The following is an 11,231-nucleotide window of genomic DNA, read 5'->3' as shown; positions in this document are numbered from 1 at the left end:
CTACTTTCCGTAGAACCCTAGTCTACAACTTGTAGGCATTGACAAATCGATACCTTGTCACTAGGGAGTGCTTTTCCAAATCAGACCCCCTAAATTACAACTTCTATATTTCTCCTTGCATGTGAGTAAGTAACTTTTTTCTTTGGACGTTGCTACACAGTGCCGGCACTGTGTAATCTTCCACGGTGCCCCTCCCAAAAATGGAAAGAAACAGATCTATCTGCTCCACGTATTACTAAAAAGGAAAGTTTGGTCCCCCACATTTTCTCCTTGATCCAGCGTGCGATGCTTAGGTTTCCCACGATTTTTAAAAAATCACATCGTGAACCCAAAACAGCTACCCCCGGTACTTTCTCATGCCTTCTCTGACACGCGTGGCTAATACACGACAGAAAGAACAGTACTAAATCTTGTAAAGAATGCATTCACACATGCAGTTGGCAAAACCGGAAAAAAAAACATCATATATACAACTTCACCATCGTCCTTTTAATGTAACAAAACACATCGCTTTCAAGCAACCCGTAGATGAAAATTTGGCCCAAGCAATCGACAAGAATTACGCTTCAACCAGGCCTCTCCCTGCTACAACCTACATGTAAATATACCAGCGTCATTACATCTGCGGGTTAATCTTGTGTTCAAAAAATACATTCCAGACTATTAACAACTATATTAATTTATGGTTTTGCGACAATGCAGTTTACATCGAAAACTACTTATACAATTCATCAGTTGCAAACTACATATACCATAGAAAAGAGTGATGTGGTTTTGATCAAAAAAATATTTAATCGAGGGATGGAAGAATAACATGTATCAAAATAAAAATACATATCAGGTTGAACCAAGAAGAAATCAAGAATAAACTACTATCTAATCTGACCCAAAACTTGTGGGAATAAAAATAGTACATTCTATGACTAGAATAATACACCCCATATGCAATTTTAATGAGAAAATACATCATGTTGAATAAAAAAAAGTTCCGGAAAGAACCATACTGTCTAATGTGAAGCAAAACTTCGAGGGATGCAAAAGAACTTCCTGTGATATAATAATACATCCCGTATGCACAATATAATCATGAAAATACATCATGTTGGATAAAAAATTCAGGATGTTACCTACTGTTTAATCTGACCAAAACTTCAAGGAATATGAAAGTACATCCTATTATGCAATATAAGGACATAATAATACATCCATATGCATAAAAATACAACTCTAGTTACTTTCTAGTCATATGACCTCTGCGGTGGTATCCAAATGAAGGCCCTTGGCTGGAACTTTCGGGGTTTTGGCCGGAGTGGTCGCAAAACCCAGCTTAAAGACTACATTAAGAAAGAAAGGATCGATATCATCTTCTTGCAGGAAACGATGCGCCAGGACTTTACAGATCAGGAACTGAGGAATTTGGTTGAGGGGGAACAGTTTGTTTGGCATTGGACTCCTGCTTCCGGTCGTTCAGGGGGCATGCTGATGGGGATCAGAGACAGTCTGTTTGAGGTTGGTGTTTTGGCTCAGGGTGAGTTCTTCCTTAGCGCCAAGTTGTATCACAGACCCACCAAGTTCAAATGTGAATTCATTGGGGTTTATGGGCCGGCGGATCATGCTCGCTCGGCTTCTTTCCTCCAAGAGTTGGAAGGAAGAGTGGACAGTAGTGAGTTCCCGATCATGTTGATGGGAGACTTCAACCTAATTCGCGGAGCACAAGACAAAAACAACAACAATATCAACTGGGCGTTGGTGAACCTTTTCAATGAGGCCATTGCCAGATGGGCGCTGCTAGAAGTTGTTAGAACTGGGGCGGCGTACACCTGGACCAACAAACAGGCAAACCCGGTCAGGAGTGTCCTGGACCGGGCCTTTGTCTCTCCGGAATGGGAGCTGCGCTTTCCCCTCGCTCGTTTGACTGCGGAGACAAGGATAGGTTCAGACCATACACCGCTGATCCTGGATTCAGGAGAGAATGCTCCTCGCAGGATGGCCAGGTTCTCTTTCGAGAACAGCTGGCTTGCTGTTCCTGGCTTTGTGGAGCAGCTGAAGAAGTGGTGGGCGGAGCTGCTCATCTCTAGTATCAATCCTAGGGATCCTATCGATCTGTGGCACGGCCAGGCCAGTGGGCTGCGGCAGTACCTGAAGGGCTGGAGTGCAAACCTGGGAAAGGAACGCAGGGTAATCAAGGCGGAGACTCTGACCCAAATTCAGGATCTGGATAAGATTGCGGATGAGCGGTGGCTTGGATCTTTGAGGAAATTTGGGGTATGAGATATCACTTGGAGGATCAGCTGATTCAGATTTTTAGTGATGAAGAAGTGTACTGGAGGCAAAGGGGGAGAGTGAGATGGACTCTGCAAGGTGACGCAAATACCAAGTACTTCCATGCTGTGGCCAATGGCAGAAGGCGCCGCTGCCACATTTCGAGTCTGAGGACTGACGATGGAGAAATAACTGACCAACTGGCGATTACGAAACATGTTTATGATTTTTATCGAGCTCTGATGGGAACAGAGGAACCAAAGCTACTCAGTTTACAACAAGATTTTTGGGCCACGGGAGCCAGGGTTACGGACCAGGAGAACGAGTCGCTGCTTCGTGCCTTCTCCATGGAGGAACTCGAGGAGGTGCTCAAGGACACCAAGACAGATACTGCTCCGGGTCCCGATGGTTTCTCGGTGAGCTTCTTCAAACACTTCTGGCCCGAACTCAGAGGGTTGGTCCTCCAGATTGTGAATGGCTTTGCACTGGGAACGGTCGATGTGGCCAGGCTGAACTTCGGAGTGCTGTCACTCATCCCAAAGGTTGTGGGAGCAGACTCCATTAAGCAATATCGCCCAATTGCGCTGATCAATGTGATCTTTAAGCTTATTGCAAAGGCGTATGCCACCAGATTATCTCCTGTGGCACATAGGATTGTCTCACACACTCAGACGGCTTTCATCAAGGGTAGGTTCATCCATGATGGAGCACTTGCCCTACACGAGATTCTCCACGAGATTTCAAGCAAAAACATGCAGGCTATAGTGCTGAAATTGGATTTTGAGAAGGCCTATGACAGAGTGAACTGGGATTTCCTGAAGGAAGTGCTCCTCAGGAAAGGTTTCAGCGGAGCCTATATGCATAGAATCCTGCAGTTGGTCAGCGGTGGCCAAACTGCTATCTCGATTAATGGTGAAATGGGTCCTTATTTCCGCAACAAACGTGGGGTTAGACAAGGTGACCCGATTTCCCCGCTGCTCTTTGACCTGGTTGCTGATGCCCTCGATGAGATGCTTTCTAGGGCCAGGGCCGCTGGCCACATTGCAGGGGTGGTTCCTCACCTGATTGAGGGGGGAGTGTCCCACCTCCAATACGCGGACGACACTGTTATCCTCATTCAAAACACTCAGTTGGGCATCACAAACCTGAAATTCCTTCTCATTTGCTTTGAGTTGTTATCTGGCATGAAGCTTAACTTCCATAAGTGTGAGGTTCTGGTGCTGGGAGCTACAGGTGCTGAACAGGCCAGAGTGGCCAACTTGTTGAACTGTAGGGAGGGCACCCAGCCATTCAACTACCTGGGCTTCCCGTTGAGCGGGCGTAGAATCACTATGGCTGAGATGGAGCCATTGGTGAATGCGGTGGCCCTTAGGTTGGAGCCATGGCAGGGCAGATTCTTGTCGTCTGCGGCTCGCCTTGTTCTGATCAATGCATGCCTGTCCAACCTTCCACTCCATTCTATGGGCCTCTTCCTCCTCGCGGATGGTACTCATGAAGGTTTTGACAGACACAGATCCAGGTTCTTCTGGGAGGGACAAGGTAATAAGAGAAAATATCATATGGTGGCCTGGGAGGATATCTGTAAACCCAAGGCCCAGGGTGGGCTTGGCGTTATGAATACGAAGCTCATGAACCTTGCCCTGGCTTCAACTACTCAAGGCAAAATATCCTGTGGACCGGTTTTTCTCAACCTCTCCGGTGGGAGGATCGCCCTTTTGGCATAGTCTACATAAGCTTAAGGCTGCCTTCAAACAGGGTGCGAGATTCTTCCCTGGTAACAATTCAGATATCCTGTTTTGGACGGACCACTGGACGGGAGAGGAGGCCCTCAGTGTGAGGTACCCTAGACTGTTTTAGATTTGTGCTGACCCTGAGATCACAGTTGAGCGTGCTTATGAGGGTGATGGGTGGCGCATATTCTTTAGACGCTCCTTTGGTCAAGAGGAATCCAACCTTTGGGTGCAATTGGTTCAGGAATTAGAAGAGGTGGTGCTAGGGGAAGGGAGAGACAAAGTGCTCTGGAAACTGGAAGCTTCTGGTCGTTTTTCGGTTAAATCCCTCTACAACACCTTGATTAAGGGCCCTGCCTCCCCTTTAGCCCCAACTATTTGGAAGACTACAATACCCACAAAAATCAAAATCTTCTTGTGGCAGTTGGCTAGAGGCCGCCTACCCTCCAATGACCAAATTCTCAAACGAAGGGGTCCATCTGAGGGGCTGTGTGCGCTATGTGGACTTCCTGAAAACGTGGAGCATATCTTGTTTCGTTGTGATTTGGCTCTCTTTGTCTGGGCGGGAATTAGGGACATGCTCGGTGTGACATGGAATCCCTCTTGTTTTTCTTCTTGGGAAAGGTGTATCCAAAGTTTGAATGACAAACTGCAACGAAGCCTTCGTGTTCTTTTTGCGGCTATTTGCTGGGCTCTTTGGAAAATTCGAAACAATTTTACCATTGCAGCAAAATTTCCTAGCCAACCCGCAAACTGTTTCTTCCTAATCAGGCTTAACTTGCAGCTCTGGCGACCCCTCCAAAGGAGCAAGGAACTTCCGCTGCTGACCCAGTTGGAGGCGATGCTTAAAACCCTCTTCGACAAGACCTGCGACCCTCCCCAGCCCCGACGGCCCCCTTAAGCTCCTAGCTTCTTTCATTTGCTTGCTTAGTCTCTGGGCTGTAATATGACTATGTCCTGGTCAGTGTGACCTTTAACTTTCTGTGTATGTGTGTGGGGTGCTCTTGAAACTCTTGTATCCGTTTGCGCCTCAGGGCTTTATTAATTTAAAGTCGGGCACTTTGTGCCTTCGGTCTAAAAAAAAAATGACCATCAGGCTTCCTCACTAAAGAAGCTTGGAATCTGGTACCTACAACTAGTGTCGTCCTTGCATCAGTAGTCCACACAAAAGTAGCTTGAAGCATAATGGAGACCAAAGATGTAATAGAGTGCAAGACTGTGAAGATCCAAGTGGTGGGAGCGGGTTAGTTACCATGTTGGTAAGAGGCAGCTGAGCAACAGTCATGTTGTATGGCATGCCGGAGAAGTCCTCCATCGATTTCCTCTTGACAATCCTCGAGAAGGTGTCCCTGCAACGCAGCACAGCCCAGGGAATTTCTCACCGGCTAGAAGAAACAACAGAGAAGGGCAAGAAAATACGCTAGCATTTCATAGAGGATGGAACTGGAAGCTTCAAAAATAATAATGATAATGGAGTGCGGCATGAACTAGCTAGTCTCCGGAAAATACATGCACTCAGATTCAAATGTATACCATTGGGAGATGTTGCACTTTGCATATAGGAGAAAAATACATCCTACAGATAGTGTTGATACAAAAAAAAAAAGGCATGTGATTTAGGTGCAATAAATACATACAGTGGAAAAATGCAACTAGTATTCTCTAAGAGAGTAGCATGTATTTTAGGGGCAATTTTTACATCTGTGATAAGAAAAATACAACCCACAAAACTAGTACTCTCTAAGTCTAACACATTGCATGTATTTATATGCAATTTTTACATCCTGTGAGAAAGAGAACCTACAAAGTAGTTCATTTTTTGAGGAAAACCTACAAAGCTGAGCAGTGTTCCTTTTTTCTACTCTCAGTACCCGCGGCTGGGCTGCAGCATACAGCCGAGCAGTTTTTCAATTCATGGTGTCGCTGTTTTTTTCAACTATCAGGTAGTAGCACGGATGTGTTCCAGGGTATGCCATGCCATGCTCTGTAGGTCCGCCAAATCGTGGTTGATTCACGCGCGAAATAGAGGAAAAACTTCAGTACGGAAACAAACAATGGCAGGGGAGGGGGGGGGCAGCGGACGGAAACACTCACCAGCACAAAAAGATTGATAGACGAACACATCCGCCTTGACACAGAACCACGCAGCTGATGTTCGTCCGCGACTTGTCCCCGACAGGCCACAGTACTCGGATGCGTTGAATCCTAGAGCGACGCCGCCGGATACTCCTTCACCGAGCCTCGCACGACGGCCGCCCACCTTGGATGCGTCGATTAGCGAGGGCGCGCCGCCGATGATCCTCCATCGACCCTTTCGCGATTCGCGGGGGCACGCCACTGAACGATCCCCTCTCACCACGGCTACCCAATCGGGAACGTCGGTCCGCGCGTCCGCACCGTCAAACGCTCCCTAGCACTGATTCCCTTAAACGTACACCCACCCCACTGTTTTTCACCGGACCTCCCACCGTCGACGAGGCCGATTTAGCGGTGGGATCGGAGGAGATGTTGACGGGTGAGAGGGGAATGGGGACGAAAAGTCAATGACCGAGGGCTGTTTTTCTTGACTGTGTTCCGTAGCTTCGTTCGATCCCGGTCCGACATCATCAAGAGGGGAGCACCGCCTAAGACCAGAGAGTGCCCAGGCAATAGTTAGATTATGCGTTTTTCTTTTTTCTCCCCTCTACCATTTGTCACCACAGCCGGTTGTCGAACTGGCTATCGCAAACGCATAGCCCATTCCTCGTCCTCGTGTGGCGACGAGGAAGGACACCGACACCGCAATATAGCTCCTGGAGCTTCACTAGAAGAGGAGCTGCAATTGGCGTTAGCTCGGGGGAGTGAATATGGAAGGCGGCGACGGGAGATAGGGGCGCAGACTTCCAAAAGCACTAGGGTTGGCGCCATCACGCGGAGTAGGTGGTGTGGCGTTGTCTGCCATAGCCGGCAGGGAGAGAGCCGCAATGCAGCCCTTGCAAAGCTCGAGGGAGGAATAGAACAACCATAATAGGCTCTAGCCAACCTCTGAGTTCAATTGGTAGCACCAAGGTGGCGGGGCAGAATGGAAGCATGAGAGAGGGGGCTTCCGTTGCGCCACAAAAAAAGGTTTAGGGAGCATGTATAAATGTCCCCTCCCCTACATTTACACACTTTTGAGTTGTTTTTAGTTGACCTCTAAATTTTTTGAAGGATATGGGACGATTCATGGAGTGTTTGCTGGACAGGAGTTTTTCACTAAAACAGCAGGTTTTAAAAGCTAGTGTGATTTTAGGTGCTCTGCTGGAGTTGCTCTGAAGTGATGAGTAAGTCCTAAGTCCATATTACATGCCAGATCAATCGTCGCCTGAGCTACACAAATTAGGGATTACGGAGATGCAATACATCTACCTCCAGTCAAAATCACAGGGAGATTATAATCAAAATCACTGGATAACCATAGGATCCTACGATGCAATTGGTAGACCCTACGTGGCCAGGCCAGGCGATGATGGTCCACTCAGAGCATGCACAACGATTGTTTGATTTTTGCCGTGTCCAGTCTGATACAAGACATAGAGTAAAGCTAAGGAAAATATTAGTGTACTACCTGTAGACCCCTTGGTGAAAAAGTAATCAACCAGAGAGAGAGAGACACACACACAGAGCTTGTGCCCACCAACACCAGAGCAGCCTCCCCCCGTTGTTCCGCGTCCCTACCCCGACTCCCATTGCAAATTTGCACACGCACATATAGGTATTATGAATAATTGAAAATCAACATATGAGACGAGATCTGGATATACAACAGTGCAGAAGAAAAGGATAACTCAGCATATATCGCTATATAAAATATCGTGGCATATGCTAGCAAGTTGACACACAAAAAAAGTTGCCACCGGTATGCAGCAGTACCACTGGAGAGAGCATATTAGGAGGAGCTCTTCGTGTCCTTGTATTGGACCTAAGAAACTCAAGGTTATAGAACATGCATGAAGTCTGGCCCTGGCCACACATTTCAATCACCAATCATGCGATTTAGAAAGGGTTTACATGAAATACATTTGACTGATTTAGGTCTGGGCTGTTTTGGTGAAAATGCTGCAAGAAAGCATCATGCCCGGGTGTAGCAGTGGCATAGTTTTTATTTATTGGGACATAAATATATTTGTTTTCCTTCCGAAATGAGAAGGGAAGTTGATGGAGTCACTGTGCCGTTTCATTGGCAGAGACGAAGTTCGCATCTTAGTTAAGTATTTCCATGCACGCTACCGAAAACTACTCTGGAAAATATGCTGCTGAGAGACCTCATCTCCTGTCTAATAGAGCAAACAGAAGTTCAATCAATGTACTTACGATTCCATAAGTATCATATATTCACTACTCATTATGTTCGATAGTAAATGCCACAGCAATTTCATCGATGACACAGTTCTACTTGATACGCAGGCAGTGCATTGTAATAAAAGCAACTGATAAGTTTTCTTACCAAACCACTCGAAAACCAGCCATTTTACAATCAAGGGCAACAATGATGAGAAAGAGACTCGAAGACGGTAAAATCCACAGCAATTTCACCATGGTAACAAAATGGATGACACACTTCTACTTGATATGCAAAGCAGTGCCTTGTAATAAAAGCAACTGATAAAATTTTCTTACCAGGCCGCTCGAAAATTAGCCATTTTGGCAAGCAAGGGCAACAATGATGACAAATAGACTTGAAGATGATGAGGCTGGATAGGTCCATCATTTTGGTAAATCACGGCAGCATATGTGTCTTCAAGAGCTACAGCTTAAAACTCTGAAGTGGGTTTCACTTTGAGAGCTGCATTTGAAGATAATAGAAAAAAAGGTTAGCTCAGTATAGAGATAAAAGACTAAAACATGAGAAAATCAAACCACAAACGATGACAGGATATTTAGTGCAATCATAGGGTTTACCAGGTCCCACAAACTTGAGAAGTTTCCTAACCTGTCAAATAATAAGAAGAGCTCTCCTGAGAGTGGACGTGCTCACTTCCAAATCACAAACTCATGAAAGGAACTTCTGCTGCAACCAAGCTCTGACCAGGTGGCTTTCTGGGAATATCGCCATTTCTTATCTTCCTTCTAATGGAATCAACTTCATGCCACAGGTTCTGGTTGGCATATATGTTGGACAGGAGCACGCCCGCACCTCCTTTATAGGAGCAAACAGACTCGATCTTCCTGAGAACCAGTTCCCCAATCTCCAATTCATCATTGACACAGCATGCACTCAGCAATGCTCCGAGAATCGCCAAGTTTGGCTGAAAAGGCATGGTGTCGATAAGCAGATAAGCGCGTGAAAGAAGCCCCGCCCTGCTGAAGAGATCCACCATGCAACCGTAGTGCTTGATATCTGGGGTGACCTTGTAGTCACTCTCCATGGAACTGAAGATGCGTACCCCCTCATCCACCAGCCCAGCATGGCTACACGCAGAGAGGACCACGACGAACGTGGTCGAATCCGGCAGCACTCCCGCCCCCCGCATGCTGAAGAACAAAGCAACCGCTTCTCTGCCATGCCCATGGGAAGCCAGCCCTGAAATGATGGTTGTCCATGAATGCAGGTCCTTCTCATGCATCAGGTTGAACAGAGCACGAGCTGAGTCTAAGCCGCCACACTTGCCATACATATCCATCAGGGCATTCGTCACAATGACCCTGTTTTGCAACCCCGCCTTCTCTACGTACCCATGCAGCCACTTGGCATGCTCCAGGGAGCCCAGACCGGCGCACGCGGAAGCAACCGACACTAGTGTGGCCGTGTTCGGCCGTACAGCTTCCTCACCACCACCACGCATCTCGTGAAAGACCTGAACGGCTTGAGGGTGCATCCCGGAGTCCACGTAACCGGACACCATGCCAGTCCACGCAACAACATCAGGAGCGTTCATTTCGTCAAACACTCTGCGAGCGTGAGTTGACAGGCCACATGCGAAGTACATGTTCGTCAGCGCCGTCTGCGTGAAGAGATGGGTGCTGTATCCGAAGCGGATGGCTTGCCCGTGCAGGGACTGGCTGAGCGGACGGTCACCGCCGGAACAGGCGTGGATCAAGAAGGGGAGGGTGTAGGTGTCCGCGGGGACGCCTCGGCGGCGCATTTGGTCGAACAGGCGGAGGGCAGGGCCTGGAGGCGAGGCGCGGATGAGGGAGTTGAAGGAGAACGGGGAGAGGGAGGAGGCGGGGAGGTGGGAGAGGAGGAGGAGGGAGAAGGGGAGGGAGAGGCGCGAGGAGGCGATGAGGAGGCGGGAGGCGACGAAGGGGTTGCCGGCGAGGCCGGAGACGAGGCAGTGGGAGAGAACGGGGAGGAGGGCGCGGAGAGAGGCGGAGGGGAGGAGGAGCGGGAGAAGGCGGGGATGGCGCCGGAAGAGGGCGTTGGCCGCCGCCCATGCCGGAAGTGGGAGAGAGGCCGGCGGCGGCGGCGGGGCCATGCAAACGGCAAAAATCGGCCCGACCCCTACTCCACACGCGGGCTGAAATTTCAGGTCCTCCTCTCGCCCTCCTCCTCGCGACATACGCCGCCGCCGCCCCGGCCCGATTCGGCCGTCGGCGCCCAGCCTCCCCTCCACTTACCCGCCGCCCGCCGCCCGCCCGGCCACTGGATCCGCCGGCGACACGCCTCACGCCGCGCTCGGCAGCCCGCTCACGAGCCGCGCTTCCCCGCCGCCGCCGCCGCCGTCCCCGCACTCGGAGCACCCGCCCACACCCGGCCGCCGGCGACACGCCTCCCCCACGCCCCGCACAGCCGCGACGCCCTCGCCCCGCACTCGGTATGCATTTGTAATTTTTTTTTTGTTTTCGTATTGTTGTTTACTTTCTGGCCGATAGATGAAATTGGAAGTTTGGAACCAATACCTTAAAGAGTAGTAAAATAACGGGTACTTAAACTTGTCGGCGGGGTTCAATTAGGTCACCGTACTCACAAAATACGTATTTACGGTCACCAAAGACGAATATAGCGAAAAGTATCTTTAGCACATGAGCACCAGTGCTCCTGGTGCTATAAAGTCATATTATTTGTATTCCAAAAATATTGAAATTAAATACCTACATACATATAAACATTCCGCAGATACGGTAAAAATTTCGGAGAAAAATATGTTATATTTTGAGCTATATAAAAAAGACAAATTTCTGACAAATATACGTCTCTATACGTAGCCATAAATTTGTTTTTTTCCTGTAGCTCAAAATACAATGCAATTTCTACCAAAAATTTTCACGAGTATTCGGAAC

General features: G+C 48.3%; 1 protein-coding gene across 3 annotated transcripts; it reads right to left on the bottom strand.

Annotated features, from left to right (window-relative positions):
• Positions 1-382: 382 nt before the first annotated feature.
• LOC127321043 (pentatricopeptide repeat-containing protein At5g43790-like) lies at positions 383-10,781 on the bottom strand. Of its 3 annotated transcripts, none has more exons than XM_051350092.2 (4): positions 8,944-10,781; positions 7,579-8,796; positions 5,245-5,341; positions 383-592 (listed from the first exon to the last, which is right to left on the bottom strand). In XM_051350092.2, the coding sequence occupies exon 1, from the start codon at positions 10,508-10,510 to the stop codon at positions 8,996-8,998; it is 1,515 nt and encodes a 504-aa protein (XP_051206052.1). In that variant the 5' UTR covers positions 10,511-10,781; the 3' UTR covers positions 383-592; positions 5,245-5,341; positions 7,579-8,796; positions 8,944-8,995. The 3 variants fall into 3 exon arrangements, with proteins under 3 accessions (XP_051206052.1, XP_051206050.1, XP_051206051.1); XM_051350090.2 differs by having other exon boundaries at positions 8,631-8,796; XM_051350091.2 differs by having other exon boundaries at positions 8,631-8,787.
• Between the last annotated feature and the right edge of the window lie 450 nt (positions 10,782-11,231).

Source organism: Lolium perenne, chromosome 6 (genome assembly GCF_019359855.2).
Source record: "Lolium perenne isolate Kyuss_39 chromosome 6, Kyuss_2.0, whole genome shotgun sequence".
NCBI lineage: Eukaryota > Viridiplantae > Streptophyta > Magnoliopsida > Poales > Poaceae > Lolium > Lolium perenne.
This window is presented reverse-complemented; position numbering and strand designations above follow the sequence as displayed.